Below are 21,924 nucleotides of genomic sequence, written 5' to 3' on the forward strand. Positions count from 1 at the left end.
TTCTGTGAGCTTCAAGGGGTGTAATAATCCCTCATGGTTCCTGATAGCTGCTTTCTATCTCCAGTAGTGGTGTCCTTTGACTGACATCCCATCACAGATCAGGCAGACTCCATCATTGCTCCATTTTAGAATAGAGATGAAAACGCAACATCTCTGGAATATGGACTGACCGCCCTCAACACATTGGAGCCTCCTCTTCACTTCTTGAGCTCCGCAAAAGCTGAAGACCTGGCTCTTCGAATAACTCTGCAGGGAGTGTATCCAGGGCTCAAGCGCCTGGATACTCTCACGGGTGATGAGTGCGCTATATAAATCGACATAACATAATATAACGTGGACTTCATATTGCACATCAAATTACAAAAAATGCCAGGGCTAATGGCGTAACATGCTTTAGGATCGCTGTTTACTTCACAGGGTCTTTCCTCCTGAACAGCTCCTCAGCAGTCTCCCAGTTCCTGTGGAAGGGTGAAGAGAAGGAATATGTAGTGGAAATTACCACAAAAGGCAAACAGGGTTCTTAAAAGAGCCCTGTTTACTTACTATCTCTAATGCTGCCTTCATGACTCCAGAGAGCAGGGTTAGGAGTAGTAGTTTTAAGGGTACCAAAGGACAAGTCCTGGATAGCTGCTGATACCCCTGACTAGCCATAATTGATGAGTGTGGATTTCATACACCAGTCAGACATAAAAGAACCATGGGTCCTTACCCAACTTGACAAAAACCCCTTCGCACATGCATGATCATCATCACCCTACCTCGACCTCGCTGAGTACTCACTGACGCAAACAGCTAGACTGTAAGGCACATTAAATGAATACAAAAATATGTACATGGCTGACATTTGTGGGACTGGAACAGTTAAAATGAACATAGCCCATTTAAAAAAAATCAAAGCACAAACTCCTGAAAGTGTCAGAAAAGATGGAACGCAAGACGTAGGAATATTTCCATTTTGACAGAGCTTAGTAAATGAAGGGAAGTTTAAATATAGTGAATTTAAATGTCCCTTCATGCAGTCCTGCTTTAAACACGAAATCTATACTACTATAATAAAGCAGAAACTTTCAGGCTTTGAGGCGGGTAAACTCGGGAAACACTGCGCCAATCTACACACCCGATACACCGTTTAAATCGTCAGGGTGTGTAGATGGTTATATGTTTGGTGGTTTTTGTATAGCGCACATACACTCCAAGGAGCATCTTGGCGCTGCTGACTTCACTGCAAAGATGAGATGTTTGGGGGTAGTAGCTGAGCTTTAGATGTCCTTAGACTAGAGTCTTACATTTTGCATCAGATAGTCCGTAGATCCATGTTTTTAGGAGTTTTTTATAGATTTTTTCTGATGGTGATGCTCTAAGTTTAGCTGGAAGGGCATTCCAGGCTTTGGCGCCTAGGACTGCCAAGTATTTGCCACCCTTGGTGGTCAGTCGAAACTTGGGAATGGTCATTAGATTAGCTGTGGCTGATCTAAATTCCCTATTTGGGAGGTATCTGTGAAATTTGGTTGACAGATATTTGGGTCCGCACTTATGGAAGCCTCTGTATGTGATCAGAAGGACTTTGAATAGTATCCGTTTTTGGATGGGGAGCCAGTGCAACATAAATTCAAAAAATAAACGTTATTTCAAATTTTACATTAAAAAAAAAGTAGTACCTCAAAAGTAGTGCCGGCCGCGACTTGCGTGGTCACGTTAGGAGCACGGGGAGGAGCGGCATCCGAGGAGCGGCGGACATGTCGCGGGAGAGGGGCGGTGACGTCAGGAGCAGAGGACCGGCGGCGGAGGAAGAGCAGCGGACATGGCGCAGGGGAGGAGCGGTGGTGCGAGCGGACAGGCAGGAGCAGCGCCGGTGGAGGTAAGGGCACTCATGTAGGGGCAGGCAGGGGTCGGGGCAGGCGGGGGACGGGACAGGCCAGGCGGGGGCCGGGACGGGCGGGGGACAATGTAGGGGCGGGCGGGGGTCAGGGAAGCTGCCTGTTGCTCCCGGACAAGGTCGGGACAGGCTGCTAGTAATAATATACAGATTATTCGCCTATTTTTTATTAAAATTGTTATGCTTGGGAAGTCTGAAGTAGCATGACCAGCCGTGGTCCATGCAGGTAACAGCAGTGGGGCCGTGTAAGTGGGGATTTCGAGGGACGATGCCAAGGAAAATGAATTCTTTTTTTAATTTTCCCTCGGCATCGTCCATCTAAATACCCCCTGACCCAGACCCACTGCTCCACTGCTGTTACCTGCACGGACCGCGGCTGAGTATGACGCACTTCAAAGGGCTAGATAGATGTTCAAGTTTCAGTGTCTTCCGTACATAAGGGCATTTACTTCAACTCCCGCCCCTTGCAATGACTTGCTTTTCCTTCATTGGCCGAAACATGTCCACACTACAGCGATGGCAAATGTAAACCCTGCTCCGCGACCATCTTACCCTTTTCGGTTTGCTCAATGATCTGCCTCAGGGCCTTCTTCAGGCTGTTGGCACGCAGCATAAGTTGCTCCTTCGACTTGAATATTCTGGGCACTGCATTGGGTCTGAAGTCTTCCATGGAATCCTCTTTTACACCGGTTTCCTTGCTGTCCTCCTTCCCCTCAGTGTACGTCGTAGTGTTGCTGAGCCCGGAAGGCACAATGATGGCCTGCGACTCATCATTCAGAGCTAGGACCAGGGAGTCAAGCTTGTCATTGAGCATTTTACACTGAAAAACAGAACATTGCAGGCAGTCAGGACAGAAGCTGGCACATTTGGACAGCCATCATTTCAAGTGGAAGTACAGAGTGAAAACACTTCTCAGCTCAAAAAAGTTATGCAGTCAAGCAAAACATTGTAAGAATGATGTATCTTAATTAAGGCTCACAGTTTTATGGTATTTATTATTTTGACATTTCTGTTTGTAGTGATCCAAATTTATTTTGTGCTCATTTTATCCGTATTTATCCATATTTATTTTGTGCTTAGTTAAAAAACGAAGCTGCGCTAGGTAAATTTCCACATTTGTTTAACCAATAAATGCTTACTTCTGTTTGAATGTCCAATGAATTATAGCCATTTAAAGTACAATACCGTTATCTAAATCCATTTACATTGTAGAACAGCTTACATATCTGCAGTTATGTAAACTTTATTAGGAAAACATTTACATTTTCTAAACATATTTTTAACTCCTCTCTCTACCTGACAATCTGCACAGCAATTGACCTCGCACTCGTGACTGACAGTATGGAGTAACACCTAGAAGAAACCATGGGGCATATTACCAAGGGCCATTATCGCCACTTTATCTGGACTTTTTCCCCGCTAAAGCAGCGATAATTTGATCGCCCAATTACCAAGCTGTCGCTAACACCAGTTAGCGACAGCTAGTAGGCGATAGCGATCATCTTGGGGCCCGCTTTGCATGTCAGTGATAATTATCGCTAATGACATGCAAAGTGGGCGTGCCAAGATGTTAGCGACTGGAGACAGTCGCTAATATCGCTATCTCCTATTACCAACAATGGCTTAGTTTTGGAAATATTTGCGCTAAGCGTGAATATCTCCAAAAGCTAACGCCTGCCCAGAGCACTTCTTAGCCATGTTATCCAATGGAAGGTGGATAACATGGCTAAGAGCATTGTCACGATAATGTGTGAATATCGCTGAATTTACAGCGATATTCACGCATTTCGCCTGCTTTTTATCGTTTTAGAGATATACCTTGCTAATAGCAAGTTATCTCTGCGACAAAAACAGGTGAACCGCGGCGATAATATTATCACCGCTGAGCCTACTTAGCGATAAATATAGCTGTAGGTTGGGAATATGCCCCCGTATTTCCGTATTTATCTATATCTAAAAATAAATGCAGACAGGAAAATAGATGGTTTTCTGACTTTATCCGTCCAAATTAAAAACTGGGATCCTTAATATTAATCAATTACATTGCATATCTGGAAAATATTTTGTAAATGCTCCTGGTAGCTTATTTATTTAAACAAACTCATTATTGCAGGTATTGCTAGACGACTAGAAGAACAACTCAATGTCTGGGTATCCTGGTCTGAAAACCTCTTTGCCTGTCTCAGCAGTCACATCCCTTACCTTCCTGGACATGGCATCAGCTTCCTCCTTGTTCTCGGTGACCCGTTCATAAGCCTTTCCAACCTCTGCCACAAATTCATTCACTGTTTGGCACAGGAACCTACAGCAAAGAAAGGTAAGTGCAGGGATAATCACAGATAGAAGTAAAGAAGCAAGGTGATGCAAGAAACAAGGGTGTAACAAGACAGAGGACTTGATTTAGACCTCGGCAGACGGGTTACTCCGTCACAACAATTACGGATATCCTATCCATCGAAAAATAAATCCCATTATATCCTATGGGATTTAACTATCGGCGAGGGGGTTATCATCACCATTGTGACGGATGAACCCATCCGCAGAGCCCTAAATCAGGCCTAGAGTGAAGAACTAGGCATATGACCATGCAAAGAGGACAGGACTTACTTCCCAGAAGAAATTACATCACAGTGTTTGTCGGATTCCAAGATTTTTGCCAGGTGAATGGCCACGGAATCTGCGTAGTGGGCTATCTGCGCCTGTGGAGCGGAAATAGTAAGATTAGCAGCTGTACACACATTTAGTGATTGTTTTCAGGCATTATCATTCACAAGTAGAAACAAAAGACTCAACTGAAGACTCCACTCGCTATATGAAGCAAGGACCCACGACTTCCACGCTGTGGCAGTCTGCATTTAGGAAATATTACTTTTGGTTATAGCGCATTATGACAGTCTTATGCCCTCCTTACAGAGCAGCGACAGATGGGAGATACGACATATGAAAAGAAGTGACAAAAAACAAAAGTGCAACTCCAGCTCAGCAATGGTATGTCAATTTACTATACGGTCACCTCCAATCCACTTTCACCTTGAGATCACTGCTTAAAAGCCACCCTTTTTTCATGGCTGGTGATAAAGGGGCATATAATCACAGTTGTGGCACTTTTTGGGAGTTGGGTGTGATTATTCTTTTCTTTTTTCACTTTCGCTTCATAGTGTGTATGCCTGCAAATGTTTTTGCATTTTACTTTATAACTTCTCATTGTGTCTCTCTCTGAAGTTACTCCCTTCTGTAGAACAGAGATGTGTGTACATTCTCCTATCTGATTTAAAGACTGAAAAACAATTATAGCTAACCCGGCAGCGCCAGTGGCTGAACCCAATACAGTGCTAGTTGCCAATACAATATGGGACGGTGGCTGCATTCCAGTTACCTTTGGGTTTTAGGCTTGTTACAAAAAGCCTTTGCCTGTCTTATATAAAACCCATATAATGTAACATAACATTAAATGACATGACATACCATACAATGCCATGACCTAACAGGATATTGCCAGCCTCTCATCCACAGACTTGCTTCTTCCGGAGCAGGTGGATAGACACATTTGAAGAGGCACTAGATTCATAACTTTCGGTGAAAGTGGGGCTCATTAAAAACATCCTGACAGGTATTTTGTTTGTCAATGCCAGTATAACATTAAGAAAACTCTGTAAAGCTGTTTTTTTCAAATACTTTGGCATATAAAGAAGAAACAGCAAACACTAAAGGAAAACTCTTCAAACTAATTTTAGAGAGCTCAAAACTATACGGACATGATTATTTTAGCAAACACTTGCTATGTTGCAAAAGAATACAGAAGATTTTACACACATTCCTATTCAGGTACCAGCTTGTTAACTTTCCAGAATTTCAAAACATGAAAAAATGTCAGGTATTTTTCTAAGAGAAAAACTGAAACCTTATAATACTGTGTCTCTGATATTAATTTCATGTCATAATAGTATTTACTTCAGAGTTACTCACTACTCTTTATTGTGATGGACACAGAGTCACATTGGACCTTTCTACAATTTAAAAGTTGTGTTTTGAAGCTAGTGCGCATAAAGGAAATGTTGACTTCAATGGCATGGACACTGATACGTGATTGTTACCAGCATGTCTTACCTTGTCCCAGGGATAATGGAAAGGGAGATAAGACTATCGTGCACTGCCCTGGGGTCTAGTCCCCATTACTGAGTGCAGAGGCAGACTGGAGCAATCGGGGGACTGGCTTGTGCGCAGAGGGTAAACTCCTGCTGTGGAACCATTAGGCTGGATAGCCATTACACCTATCGCACGGGATCTATATGATAGGGACCCTCTGTTTGGCTGAACATTTCACTTGGTATTTACATGCTGAAAGCCGTCTTCTTCAACACCGCCCCGCGTGCAAGTGTGATGTGGGGGTGCAATCTCAGGTTCTGTGAACCAATGATTTGGACCAAGCGCAAGAAGCCTTCGCATGCTATTAAAAACAAGAGTTCAAAGTTTTAGTTGTTCAGCTAGTAGGACTCTCCCCTTCCTTCCCCATTTGCTCTTCTTGATTGTGTTTTACTAAGTAGAGGTGAGTTTTGTAATGGTGACGGGGAGTGCACTTACTCTGCCGGAGACACAACTAACTGAGCATTGCTTTCCAGAAAGAAGATCCATCTGGTCGCGTTGCATCTATTACATCATGATTCCTTCTTAGAAGGCTGAAGAATAAATTGTTTCAGGTAAGGAGACGTCAGTGGAGACCAAGGTGAAAAAAGTGGGAAACATCCTTAACAACGAGGTCAGTACACGGCAATGCTGTTACATCGCGGTCGTTACAACGACCGCATATAACAACGCTATGCCATTACAACGCAAGTCTTTACATCGACTTGCGCTAGATGGCGTGCTAACATTAAAAATGGTGTAGTTTACTAACCCAACACCTTCCCTACTGATACGTGGACTGGAGTTGGAATAGTAAATTATACTTTTTTAATGTTAGCACGCCACTTAGCGCAAGTCGATGTAAAGACTTGCGTTGTAAAGGCATAGCGTGGTAACATGCAGTAGTTGTAACGACTGCGATGTAACTGCACGCGTTGTAATAACACGCGTTGTTACATCATACATCCGAAAAAAGCAGGACTATTTCTGGTTGTGCGTATGAAGCTGCAGGCACAATTTCCAAAACAAGCGTGTTTGGCAGTTCTGCTTTGCAACTGATCTCCTTCTGCTATTTAATTTGGAGGAAAGGGTTTGATTTCAGTCGATTTAGAGCTGTCATATGGACTCTTAGGTCCACTAACTGTAACTCTCCCACAAAGATGCGGTTCTTTGTGTCTTTGTGCGAGAGGAAGAGATCACAGTATCTGAGCACACAGTTCTCTGCACTAGTTGGCAGAGTGAAGGATTATTCGAGGACAGGTAGCCAGTATAGCATTTAAAACTTTTAAGTATGCTGCACTACAATATATTAATTCAAAGGTCTGTGTCTACCTTCCAGCCAGGAAGGTGACATTCCAAAATCCCAACTTCCTGTCCACTTCCACATGACATTTACTTGGTGGGGCACCCACCATTTACCAAGTACAAAATCAAACTGTTGGGAAAGAAGGGTGTAATAGTCCATTTCCCATTCTGGAGTTTTACTATTAATGTCCTCCTTGAAATCATGCCCTTTGTACAAAGCACTCTTTTGCCATTTCCAAGCGTACAACTTTGGCCCCCACAATTTGTGAAGTAAGGCATGGAAGCGTCGGTCCAAGAATACTCAAGATGCTATGGGTGAGTGACGTTTCATACTTCGTCCTTCTACAGCTAGTACTTTACTTACACAGATCTGCTATGGAATACATTAGACTAGGAGCACCTCAGTTTCCCATGAGTGGGCATATGTTTTTTTCACAAACACTTGGCCTGGAGCCAATCTGGAGACGCCTAAAATATCTTACACTCACTGCTGTTCCTACAGTGCATAATGGACCATACTGTTTCTTGCTCTCCAAGACCTTACTGGAGCAATTCTGAAGAAACTTGGAATAACGTATCAAGAACAGAATCAGGTTCTCAGATGGATAAGATGTGTAACCATCACTGGGTTCAACATAACACCCAGCCCGTTAACACGGAGTGCTACAAACTGGACCTTGGGGACGTGTCAGTACGGCACGAAAAAGGTGAATAAATATGTCAGTTTTACCAGATGGGCAAGGCCAGTGGAGGACCGTGGAGCTGCCGCCACAGATGTGACTGTGTATAAGAAGGAACATACCTGTATAGTGGACTCAACGTTTTCATCTTCTTTAATGGAAGGAGGTGAATTTTTGGGAGACTCGTAGGTAAATATGCTCCACCTAAGAGAAAAAATTAACAACAGTGGTGTAAAAATCAATGTTATGACAAACCTCTTCGAGGCTATTGACAGAACGGTTCCGTCACGGCTCGTGGGTGAGCTGTGCTCATGACGGAACGGTTCCGTCACCGCCCGGCCGCCGCGCCTGCGCGGCGCGTTTATTTGATCGGGCGAGGCCGTGACGGAACCGTTCCGTCATGAGCACAGCTCACCCGCGAGCCGTGACGGAACGGTTCTGTCACCCGTGCAGCTCACCCGCACGCCCCCCCCCCCGCGACCGTTAGCGCTGCGGCGGAATAGCCGCCGCAGCGAAAGAGCTAAGCAGATGTGCGTAACCCAATTAGGCCTTCCAATCATACAATCCAAGTGACAGATGTTGGTCTACAAGGTTTTACCCCAACACTCAGCCTTCCATCACCTACGCACGTTCCATTCAGACCCAATGTCCATTACAGCAGTTAGTCTATAGATATGTGTTGGGCTTCACTGCTACTAAGGATGGGTCAATTCATAATATGAGAGAGAGAGAGCTGTTTTCTACATCCAGTTTCTAGAAATGGTTGCGGCAGGGCTGCAACTATGATTCAGACCATGGAGGTCACTCAGAGGTCAGTAGAGGGAGAATCAACTACTCCTCCCTACTGTGGCCTTTGATACACCTGGTACTGCACCTGCTACCACTGGCCTTAGGGGTCATGAATGCAGCTGAATAAACAGAAAGTAAATAGGTCTTTCAGTCCTGTTTATTTTTAGCAGTTGTCAGTCCTTGCTCTTGCCTTAGTGTCTCTGTAGCAAATTAGAGGCTGTTGTGGGTGTGACTCAGGCTTGCACAAGAAGCCCACCCTGTATTACCATTCAGCATCAAATGGCTTTTGATGTCACTTCCACTGGTATTTTGTTGAATTAACATCCCTGGCTCAGGCAAGTCCTGGGCTTCGACTAAGTGCTCTGCCAATATCTCAGCCTGCTGTGGCTCCTCCTTCAAAACCCTCTACCCTTCCTCCCCCCAGCACGGCAGGGGAATATGCCCGCAGCCAAGGGGTTAATGTATATTGATATATTAAACACTGGTGTTGTGCTTATTTCATAACTGGACAGACAGCGCCACCACGTGGTGGACTGTCACTTGAGCCCGAGCTGACAAATAAGTGCTGGTGCCGAGCACTGGAAACAACTGGCTCAAATTAATCACTGGGTTAGGTTTGGATTAGGTGGAAGGACACCCACTGCTTTGAAAATCCTGGTCTGGCTCAGGAGGTCTTCAACCTGAGTTACTGCTGCAGCCTCGTAGGACAGCACCTATATGGCACCTATAGCAGTATGCGGTGTTACATTTTTGACGCTCGCTTACCTGTCCAGCATTTTGGTGGTGGCCCGCTCCAGTTTCTCGAGGATCTGAAGAAGTTGGGCGTCGTCGTCGCACAGACTGCCCCAACCCAGCACCCTGGCAAGGTCATTGCCCGTCCCCAAGGGCAGGACACCGAGCTGGCACTGCGACAAAAAGAAAGGGCTCTGTGTTAGGACTAGCAAAAAAGGCGTCTCTGACAATGGGCAACAGAAACTGAACTAGAAACATAGGTATAAATGCAGGTACAGACATGGTATAGCAGGGATATTATAAGAGCCATACGTGACACCTCTGGCAGCTTTAACATTTGTGTGTTTTGGTCATCATTTCATTATGGATAAATGTGTGTTTACTTTCCTACTACCATGTAATTATTGAAAAATTAAATCCATCGATATACAAAAAGTTCAGGTTCACTCTGCTTTGTTAGCCAAGCAACATATAAATATAATCTATTTAAAGAAATCAACAATTTGATTCCTTAATTAGGCTAAAAGAGTCGTTTGTTGGCATGCTTTTGTCACCACCATCACTGAGATGCAGCAACAGGTTGAAGGGTGATTCCTTCACCTGTACATGGTGTCTGCTCAAAACTGATGCGTGGCAACATGGGTTAAAGTCCATTCTTTTCCAGAAGGATGTTCAGATGCATTTATCTTAGTATCACACTGGTGTCTGGCACAACTGGGGTGTTAGAATATATCTGCCTCGTCTTTACTTTTTCCTCAAAAAAATGTAGACATTAAGATGTATTTTGTAAGCACCCCAAGCACTACTCACAGCACCCCTTTTACATGCTAGTTCTCTTCACTGGACCCTCGTTATTGCCGCCCCCAGAGTCATGAGGTTAGGGGGTGGGTAGGGTCTGGGGTGAAATCAGTTGTGCCTCTTGACAGCCCAACAGGTCTGTGCTGAGACTGTTACATACCAGTCTCAGCACTGATTCGCACACGCTTGAAGCACCTTCGAGCGATTGTAGGTTAAGGCTCATGAAAGAAGTGCCTCGTTTCTTCCAGTTGTATGCAAAAAGAACAATTGATGGACAGAATGCAGCACAATGTCATACATTCACCCCAGAGATCTGGGCCTAAATCCATTGTTTTGCTCACCATGCCATTCAAGTTTGGACCCAGCCGTATGCAAATCAGTCTTGACCCTACGCCCAATGGGAACAGTCCAGCCAGATCTGCCAGGCCAGGTCCTCCCTGGACTGGAAACAAGCATCTTAGGACCGGTTTCAGGCTTTCTGCCCACATCAGCCAGGATAGCTTGACTCCAGTGGCATGGAGAGCATGGGATACACGTCTGGGCATACCGTCCCACTCGGGGTGACAAACGCTTGAAGCACCTTCGAGCGATTGTAGGTTAAGGCTCATGAAAGAAGTGCGCCGTTTCTTCCAGTTGTATCCAAAAAGAACAATTAATGTACAGAATGCAGAACAATGTCATACATTCACCCCAGTACAGAGATCTGGGCCTAAATCCATAGTTTGTTTGCTAACCATGCCATTCTAGTTTGGACCTTGCCATATGCAAATCAGTCTTGACCCTGCGCCCAACGCATGCCATAACAACGTGGTCTCAACCACGACCGTGTCTTTTCCATGCCTACCTTTATCACGCACAAGAGTGGTTAATGCTTATGCGTGGTAAAAGCATATGCGTGGTAAAGGCATATGCATGGTTAAGAAAAACTTTGTTCTGCTTGCGTTGTAATGGCAAGTATGGTTTAGCCCGCATTGTTAATGCAGTTGCCCGTGTCGTCCAATAGCTGCTCAGTCACCTTCACCTGGCACGGGTGGGGCACAGCTGGTATTACATGAGATTTGTGCTACTTGGAGCCCACTCATTCTGGACACAGATAATCTCAACGACTTGCTGTAGGGGGTGCGCTGAACTTAGGAATAGTATATTTTTACCATTCCTACTCCAGTTTGTGCAACAGCAGGGAAGGTGTTGGATTGTAAATCCAACACCAGCGCGCCCCGTAGAGCAAGTCGTTGAAACAACTTGCGATGTAATGGTATGAGTGGTAACAATGCGGTCTTTGTAACAACCGCGTTGTAAAGGTACCGCGTTGTGGAGACAGCATCGTAAATGCTGTTTTACCTCCTCATACCTCTAAATAGTAGTACGGGTATGCGTGGAACCTGTCATATTATTAGTTCACGTAGCAGTGGCGCTACTACAATTACTACTATTGGTGCTTCTACTAATACAATTGATGCCACTATTAATAGCCTGCAGCAGTAGGATGCCAGTAGGTATTAAAGAAGCGAACAATCATTTCCAGATTCCATTCTGTAGGGGTTCGCAACAGACTGTAGAATAAGTGTACCTTACACTACATGCACAGGCGAGGCACGCCCCCTCAAAACTAGTCTCAAAAAAGAACAATCAAGGGGCAACCCCCTTAAAGCAAGTGGTAAGGGAGGCACAAGCAAGGGACAACTCTCTTAAAATAAGTTGTAAAGGAGCACAACCCCTTACAACAAATGGTAGAAGAGATAGAAGCAAGGGACAACCCCTTAACAAGTTGTAAAGGAGCACAAACAAGGAGTAACCGCTTTAAAACAAGTGGTGGGAGAGGATCAAGCAGGGCACAACCATCTTAAAACAATTGGTAGAAGCAACACAGGTAAGGCAGGCACAGTCGTTTCAAAATAAGTGGTATAAACTGTATGCTTAATTTTGTTATTCCATCAATGGAAACCAATGGTTTAACAATTTATTTGGTTCAGTTATTCCATTGTTTGTATCCAAAGGTTTTTTGTGTGAACAGTAGAGTAGTCATTCTTGGTGATGCAGTAGGATTGTGGAACAATAAATGTAAGTCAACATTTGGTTTGGCTTCTGGCTATATTGTTAGAAATGTTGTGTTTGTTTAATTGCTGCTTAACTTCCAACTGCAGAAACACAGCCTGGAGCTAGAAACACAGCTTGGTGCTAGAAACACAACCTAGAGCTAGGAACACAGCTTGGTGCTAGGAACACCTCTCTGGTGCAGAGGAACAAAAATCTCCATTTCTCACTTGCTTGTGCAATCCCAGCTTGTCGATTTCTGAGAGGACCCAGCCCACGCTGCCATCACCTCCGCACACCAGGATTCGGAAGGTGGAGAACTTCAGGAACAGACGTAGGCTGCCAAGAGAATAGGAGACAAGGTTAACTTCTGCAAAGACAAGCTACAGAAGTAATAATGGTGACTTAACTGAATAACAATGGATTTAAAGTACCTAAACATGCACAACAGACCCCTGATCGCCTACCGGTTTCCATCTATGCACATACTCAGTAACCATATTCCACCTGCTCCCCACAAAGCTATCTTCTGTACTATGTATCTGTAGCATCCTTGATCGAACACCCTAGCAGGTAGGATGCTTGATACAATCTTCTGTACCATGCATCTGTAGCACCCTTGATCGAACATCCTAGGAGAAAGGACACTTGATACAATCGCCTGACCATGCACCTATAGCATTCTCGATCGTACACACTAGGAGGAAGGATGCTTAATACAATCTTCTGTACCATGCATCTGTAGCATCCTTGATTTTACAGCCTAGCAGGTAGGGTGCTTGATTTAATCTTCTGTACCATGCATCTGTAGCATCCTTGATCATACACCCTAGCAGGGAGGATGCTCGATACATCTTCTGTAGCATCCTTGATCGTACACCCTAGCAGGGAGGATATTTGATACAATCTTCAGTACCATGCACCTGTAGCATCCTTGATCACAAAACCTAGCAGGAAGGGTGCTTGATTCAATCTTCTGTACCGTGCATCCGTAGCATCCTTGATCGTACAGCCTAGCAGGAAGGATGCTTGATACATCTTCTGTACCATGCATCTGTAGCATCCTTGATCGTACACCCTAGCAGGGAGGATGCTTGATACAATCTTCTGTACCATCCATCTGTAGCATCCTTGATCACACAGCCTAGCAGGAAGGATGCTTGATACAATCTTCTGTACCATGCATCTGCAGCATCCTTGATCGTACACCCTAGCAGGGAGGATGCTTGATACATCTTCTGTACCATCCATCTGTAGCATCCTTGATCACACAACTCTGTACCATGCATCTGTAGCATCCTTGATCGTACACCCTAGCAGGAAGGATGCTTGATACATCTTCTGTACCATCCATCTGTAGCATCCTTGATCACACAACCTAGCAGGAAGGATGCTTGATACCTTTATTCTGTACCATGCATCTGTGGCATCCTTGATTGTAAACCCTAGCAGGGAGGATGCTTGATACAATATTCTGTACCATGCACCTGTAGCATCCTTGATCATACACCCCAGCAGGGAGGATGCTTGATACAGTCGTCTGACCATGCACCTGTATCCTCCTTGATCATGAACCCTAGCAGGAAGGATGCTTGATACAATCTTCTGTACCTTTCATCTGTAGCATCCTCGATCGTAGACCCTAGCACAGTGGTTCCCAAACTGTGCGCAGCCGCACCCTGGTGTGCAACCAAAACCAGCCAAGGGCACCGCGGTCGCTGATGCTGATCATAATCTATTCTAAATTACACCAGCCCTTGAAATGCAGGCTGGGTGCGCAGTGCCTGGCAACCACTAGGTTGTGCACATGCTGCCTCGTAATGTAATAATTTATCATAAGTGAAGGAACACATGGTAACAGACGTTTCCCTCATTGAAAGAATTTTCAATTCCCACATGAGGACAGCAGGACAGGAAACAGTTTGGTATTTCGGTATTTTTCAAGAGCACAAGCCACTGGAATTGCCATCTCATCTCAGACGACGTTCCCAAGTCGATGACACAAGGACATTAAGATTCACTGTATTTTCCCAAAATAATCGTGGTCCACAGTGTTCAATGCCCACAGTGATGGATATTCTCAATTATTTATGTTTATGTTAGTTTTTTTCCAGTATTTATCAAGGACAAAAGATTGGGGCTTCATAGTCCCACGCTACCATGTGATACCTCACTGTTTGACTTGGTTAGCCCTAAATACGATCCTGTATAATTCCAAACTGGTCGCTCCTTCAGGGCAACAGTAGAAGCGCCTTCATTTCCTTACAGCTCTGCCGTATATTTGCCCATCATTGATAACACTGAGGAACACACCGGATGTTGCCCTTTTTCATTAAAGAGGGGTAGGGAGGTTTTATCTAAAATATATCTTATCACATCAAGATGAACCCAGAAGGACGCCTCGTAACAAGAGGTCCAGTGCTTTTGCAGAGTAACTGTTTTCACCAGTATGCTTGTAAACATTTGCTTTTGGCTTTTTCTGATGCTGGAGCCACCTCCAGGGCTTTGTCCACACTATCCGTCCTGGCTTTTTATTCTGCCTATCAGTTGAGGCATTTTGAGCACTTTAACACCTTGGCTGCTAGAGGTTTTTCCCCCCGGTGCTGGACTCACAGAGTTACCTTTATTCATGATGAGCTGAGCTCGTCATGAGCAGCGAAGGGGTCAATGGGTGTTCGAATGCCTTCACTGCAGCCTACTCCCATTGCAAATGTATTGGCTATTAGTACATTATTTTGATGTATGTCTCAGTACATTGAAAGACTTGCAGAAGTGAAGCATACGACCGACTGAACTGCAGCAACGGAATCCTGTGGTTCACAGGCATTGTGAAAGTTTTTCCATCTCCATACTGTGGCTATTGCTGCTGTTTTGTTGCTAATTACAGTGGTTTGGATATAGTCAGACAGTATTTAACAGCACTAACTTTCTTAATTGGAGGTATAACACCAGCAGTACTCTGAATGCCTTGGCATTCTTTTAATTGGCTTTATTACGTGAATCCATGGCTACAAAAATAAGCTTTGTCTTTCTTGACATTAACAGCTTTACTGGAATTGAAATGGACACATGGAAGCCATCTGAGTGGACCTCGTGTCCTGATGAACCTCAGTGGTAGGCTACTGACCTGTCATAATGCGAAAGGAAAATCACAAAGCGAACACGCCATTGCAATTGCTCATTGTACTCTATGTAAATCACTAACAGATGTAAGGATTTTAAGCCCAGTGGTTCCCAAACTGTGCGCTGCAGCGCCCCAGTGCCCCTGGATTCGGCTGGATGTGTCCAGCTTCAGTTTGATCGCGAACAGCAAGCAGATGCATTCACTGCACGGCCTGAGGGCATACAGATATTGTGGAAAGAGAGAGCAGACAATATCTTTGCATTGCATGCACTATTGTCCCTACCTTCATCCCAATTATTTTCAGGTATTAAAATGGATGCACTACTGAGCTCAGGAATACTTACACTTACACACACAAAACAAAAGTATTGTAATGGGGGGCCGAGGCCAATTGGTCAAGGGAGCCGTAGGTCAAAAAAGTTTGGGAACCACTGCCCTAGCAGGAAGGATGCTTGGTACAATAGTCTGACCATGCACCTGCAGCATCCTTGATTGTACGCCCTAGCAGGGATGATGCTTGATACAATCTTCTGTACCGTGCATCTGTAGCATCCTTGATCCTACACACTAGCAGGGAGGATGCTTGATACAATCTTCTGTACCATGCATATGTGGCATCCTTGATCGTACCGTATGAAAAGGATACTTGATACAATCTTCTGTACCATGCATCTGCAGCATCTTTAATCCTACACCCTAGCAGGAAGGATGCTCAATACATCTTTTGTACCATGCATCTGCAGCATCCTTGATCGTACACCCTAGCAGGGAGGATGCTTGATACAATCTTCTGTACCATGCATCTGTAGCATCCTTGATTGTAAAGCCTAGCAGGGAGGATGCTTGATACAATCTTCTGTACCATGCATCTGTAGCATCCTTGATCCTACACACTAGCAGGGAGGATGCTTTATACAATCTTCTGTACTGTGCAGCTGTAGCATCCTTGATCCTACACACTAGCAGGAAGGAAGCTTGATACAATCTTCTGTACCATGCATCTGCAGCATCCTTGATCGAACACCCTAGCAGGAAGGATGCTTGATACAATCTTCTGTACCATGCATCTGCAGCATCCTTGATCGAACACCCTAGCAGGTAGGATGCTTGATACAATCTTCTGTACTGTGCATCTGCAGCATCCTTGATCGTACACCTAGGAGGAAGGACGCTTGATACAATCGTCTGTACCGTGCATCTGTAGCATCCTTGATCGTACACCCTAGGAGGAAGGACGCTTGATACAATCGTCTGACCATGCACCTATAGCATTCTTGATCGTACACACTAGGAGGAAGGATGCTTAATACAATCTTCTGTACCATGCACCTGTAGCATCCTTGATCGTACACCCTAGCAGGAAGGATGCTTTATATTATCTTCTGCATTGAGTCCTGTAGTGAGAAGGGATTCAGCATTGCTATTCCTCTAGTATTCTGGTTCTCCAGGCCTTTCTAGTGCTTCTGTCCTCTTCTAGTTGTAGTTTACACTCTGGTTGATGCTGACCTTGAAGAGGAGGCCAGGATGTTGAGGCATAGAACACTCTCTAGTGTGCATGGACTGATTTCTTCTAGAGGATGGTGCCATCTACAGGCAGGCCCAGTTCTAAGAACATTGCTGTTTTTGACCTTTCATACCCCCTTTAGGACCTTTTAAGACAACTGCCCATCACAACCGCTTTCCTTTCCTATCCCGCATTGCTTCAAACCCTTTCTTGCTCCGGTTAGACTATTGTTCACTTCTGAGCCTTTCCATTACCTTCCGCAAGCTCTGTCAGGTGCGGAATATCTGCTATCTTCATCACCAAGAACCTGGCATTCATCGTGTCTCCATCCTCCCAGCGCCTGGTCCTTTTTCTCATCACCTTCCCCATCGCTGCTTCAGACACTGTTCTAATTCATTACAACCTTTCCTGTCACTACCACAGACCCACACAACCTTCCTTGCTACTTATTCATCATAACTACCATAACCTTCTATATAACTGCTCCTAACTCTAGTACACTTCTCTGTTACTGCACCTGACCCCACAGTGATCCCATTATTACCTTGAATGTCTCCCTTTAACATCTCCTTTCATACTCAGTTTTTTCAAGTCATCCTCCATTTTGCCAGGAACACTGCCTCAGACAGGGGATGCCCCCAGTCTTTTTAAGGAAGCGTTATCCTGCGTCAGGGTCCCTGGTCCCATTCGTACAACATTGACTCGCACCTCTTCAGAGCATCAGGACTACCTGGCGCTTCTCCTTCCACCACTCCACACCTCTAGAACCCTGTTGCTGCTCTGGGCCACTATAACCTACCCTGTCACTGCTTCCTGCCTAAATAATCTTCCAAGTCACTGCTCAAGTCCCATAGCACGGCTTCTGTTTCCGACCCCATAACCATCTATTGTCACTGCCTTACACCCCATAAATTTGCTCCTGTTTCCGACCCCTGGCGTTAGTTGTCACAGCTTGGAACCCCATAAAATTGTTACCGGTCTTGATCCCATAACCTTCCTTGTCACAGCTTCAAACCTCATACCATTACTCCTGCTTCAGACCCCCTAACCTTTCTTGCTGCTGCTCGCCCCCCCATGAAATGTTCCTGCTCTCGAGCCCATAACCTTCAGTGTCGCAGCCTTAGACCCCATAAGATTGCTATTGCTTCTGACCCCATCATCTTCCTTGTTGTTGGTTTAGGTCCCCACACCATTGTTACTCCTCTGAGTTGTTAACCTTCCATCACTGCTCCAAATCCCCATAACAAAGCCTTGTCACTGTTCCCAATCCCCATAACAAACCCTTGTCACTGCTCCCAATCCCCATAACAAACCCTTGTCACTGCTCCCAATCCCCATAACAAACCCTTGTCACAGTTTCCAATCCCTATAACAAACCCTTGTCACTGTTCCCAATCCCCATAACAAAGCCTTGTCACTGTTCCCAATCCCCATAACAAACCCTTGTCACTGTTCCCAATCCCCATAACAAACCCTTGTCACAGTTCCCAATCCCCATAACAAAGCCTTGTCACTGTTCCCAATCCCCATAACAAACCCTTGTCACTGTTCCCAATCCCCATAACAAACCCTTGTCACAGTTTCCAATCCCTATAACAAACCCTTGTCACTGTTCCCAATCCCCATAACAAAGCCTTGTCACTGTTCCCAATCCCCATAACAACCCCTTGTCACTGTTCCCAATCCCCATAACAAACCCTTGTCACTGTTCCCAATCCCCATAACAAACCCTTGTCACTGTTCCCAATCCCCATAACAAAGCCTTGTCACTGTTCCCAATCCCCATAACAAACCCTTGTCACTGTTCCCAATCCCCATAACAAACCCTTGTCACTGTTCCCAATCCCCATAACAAACCCTTGTCACAGTTTCCAATCCCCATAACAAACCCTTGTCACTGTTCCCAGTCCCTATAACAAACCCTTGTCACAGTTTCCAATCCCCATAACAAACACTTGTCACTGTTCCCAATCCCCATAACAAACCCTTGTCACAGTTTCCAATCCCTATAACAAACCCTTGTCACTGTTCCCAATCCCCATAACAGACCCTTGTCACTGATCCCAATCCCCATAACAAACCCTTTTCACTGATCCCAATCCCCATAACAAACCCTTGTCACAGTTTCCAATCCCCATAACAAACCCTTGTCACTGTTCCCAATCCCCATAACAAACCCTTGTCACTGTTCCCAATCCCCATAACAAACCCTTGTCACTGCTCCCAATCCCCATAACAAACCCATGTCACTGTTCCCAATCCCCATAACAAACCCTTGTCACTGTTCCCAATCCCCATAACAAACCCTTGTCACAGTTTCCAATCCCCATAAAAAACCCTTGTCACTGTTTCCAATCCCCATAAAAAACCATTGTCACTGTTTCCAATCCCCATAACAAACCCTTGTCACTGTTCCCAATCCCCCTAACAAACCCTTGTCACAGTTTCCAATCCCTATAATAAACCCTTGTCACTGTTCCCAATCCCCATAACAAACCCTTGTCACTGTTTCCAATCTCCATAACAAACCCTTGTCACTGTTCCCAATCCCCCTAACAAACCCTTGTCACAGTTTCCAATCCCTATAATAAACCCTTGTCACAGTTTCCAATCCCTATAATAAACCCTTGTCACTGTTCCCAATCCCCATAACAAACCCTTGTCACTGTTCCCAATCCCCATAACAAACCCTTGTCACAGTTTCCAATCCCTATAATAAACCCTTGTCAGTTTCCAATCCCTATAATAAACCCTTGTCACTGTTTCCAATCTCCATAACAAACCCTTGTCACTGTTCCCAATCCCCATAACAAACCCTTGTCACAGTTTCCAATCCCCATAACAAACCCTTGTCACAGTTTCCAATCCCCATAAAAAACCCTTGTCACTGTTTCCAATCTCCATAACAAACCCTTGTCACTGTTCCCAATCCCCATAACAAACCCTTGTCACAGTTTCCAATCCCCATAACAAACCCTTGTCACAGTTTCCAATCCCTATAATAAACCCTTGTCACTGTTCCCAATCCCCATAACAAACCCTTGTCACTGATCCCAATCCCCATAACAAACCCTTTTCACTGATCCCAATCCCCATAACAAACCCTTGTCACTGTTTCCAATCCCCATAACAAACCCTTGTCACTGTTCCCAATCCCCATAACAAACCCTTGTCACTGTTCCCAATCCCCATAACAAACCCTTGTCACTGTTCCCAATCCCCATAACAAACCCTTGTCACAGTTTCCAATCCCTATAACAAACCCTTGTCACTGTTCCCAATCCCCATAACAAACCCTTGTCACAGTTTCCAATCCCCATAACAAACCCTTGTCACTGTTCCCAATCCCCATAACAAACCCTTGTCACTGCTCCCAATCCCCATAACAAACCCATGTCACTGTTCCCAATCCCCATAACAAACCCTTGTCACTGTTCCCAATCCCCATAACAAACCCTTGTCACAGTTTCCAATCCCCATAAAAAACCCTTGTCACTGTTTCCAATCTCCATAACAAACCCTTGTCACTGTTCCCAATCCCCATAACAAACCCTTGTCACAGTTTCCAATCCCTATAATAAACCCTTGTCACTGTTCCCAATCCCCATAACAAACCCTTGTCACTGATCCCAATCCCCATAACAAACCCTTTTCACTGATCCCAATCCCCATAACAAACCCTTGTCACAGTTTCCAATCCCCATAACAAACCCTTGTCACTGTTCCCAATCCCCATAACAAACCCTTGTCACTGTTCCTAATCCCCATAACAAACCCTTGTCACAGTTTCCAATCCCCATAACAAACCCTTGTCACTGTTCCCAATCCCCATAACAAACCCTTGTCACTGTTTCCAATCCCCATAACAAACCCTTGTCACTGTTCCCAATCCCCATAACAAACCCTTGTCACAGTTTCCAATCCCCATAACAAACCCTTGTCACTGTTCCCAATCCCCATAACAAACCCTTGTCACTGTTCCCAATCCCCATAACAAACCCTTGACACTGTTCCCAATCCCCATAACAAACCCTTGTCACAGTTCCCAATCCCCATAACAAACCCTTGACACTGTTCCCAAAACTCCATAACAAACCCTTGTCACTGCCCCCAGCCCGAATAACTAACTCTTGTCACTGCTTCCAGTCCCCATAATTCTGGCAACTGCTCCATGCCCCCATTAACTATCTTTGTTACTCCTCTAGGAACATTTAACTATTCTTTGTCAATGCACTGGGGCCCCATAATATCCCTTATCGTTGCTCCATGCACCCCCCATATAAGTACCCACTGCCACTGCTCCCGGCCCCCTTACTACCCCTCGTCAATGTTCCGGGCCCCCAAAACTACCCCTCGTCATTTCTCTAGGCCCTCATAAGTATCTCTTGTCAATGCTGTGGGCCCCCATAACTATCAGTCATCACTTCTCCAGGCCAAAATAACTACCCACTGCCACTGTCTAGGCCCTCATAGCTACCCCTTGTCATTGGTCTAGACTCTCATAACCATCTCTTGTCAGTTCTCTATGTCCATATAACTATCCCTTGTCACTACTCTGGGCCCCATAAGCATCCCTTGCCACTGGTACAGGCCTCCATAAGTGTCCCTGCTGCTGATGCAGGCCCCTGCAATTGTTCCCCTTTTTCTGGACCATGCACCTGTAACTATCACTTCTCCAGGCACCTTTAAGAATCCTGTATTACTTCTCCACGTCCCCATCACTGTCCATTGTCACTGCTTTGGGTCTCCCATCACTTGGCCTATTAACGGCTCTGGACCCCTAAAACAAACCCTAGCCATTGTCCATGCTCGCATTAAAAAGGCCTTGTCACTAGTCAAGGCACCATAATGCTACTTTCTCGCAGCTTTCCCCCCAATAAATATTGCCTATGAAATCTCCAGGCACCCATAACTATGCCAGGGCAATGAGCAAGTTCCAAGTGACAATCCCTTGCTGCTG

General features: G+C 45.1%; 1 protein-coding gene across 11 annotated transcripts in view; it reads right to left on the reverse strand.

Annotated features, from left to right (window-relative positions):
* The window catches only part of LOC147689140 (diacylglycerol kinase delta-like), a 676,657-nt gene that overhangs the window by 48,812 nt on the left and 605,921 nt on the right, over positions 1-21,924 (reverse strand). For all 11 annotated transcript variants that reach the window (XM_086942029.1, XM_086942028.1, XM_086942031.1 and 8 more), the window contains 6 exons: positions 12,567-12,675; positions 9,538-9,677; positions 8,106-8,187; positions 4,484-4,575; positions 4,079-4,178; positions 2,429-2,696 (listed from right to left, as the gene is read on the reverse strand). In XM_086942029.1, coding sequence (XP_086798155.1) covers positions 2,429-2,696; positions 4,079-4,178; positions 4,484-4,575; positions 8,106-8,187; positions 9,538-9,677; positions 12,567-12,675 — 791 coding nt within the window. The remainder of the gene's footprint in view (positions 1-2,428; positions 2,697-4,078; positions 4,179-4,483; positions 4,576-8,105; positions 8,188-9,537; positions 9,678-12,566; positions 12,676-21,924) is intronic.

The sequence above is a fragment of the Lissotriton vulgaris genome, chromosome 10 (genome assembly GCF_964263255.1).
Source record: "Lissotriton vulgaris chromosome 10, aLisVul1.2, whole genome shotgun sequence".
NCBI lineage: Eukaryota > Metazoa > Chordata > Amphibia > Caudata > Salamandridae > Lissotriton > Lissotriton vulgaris.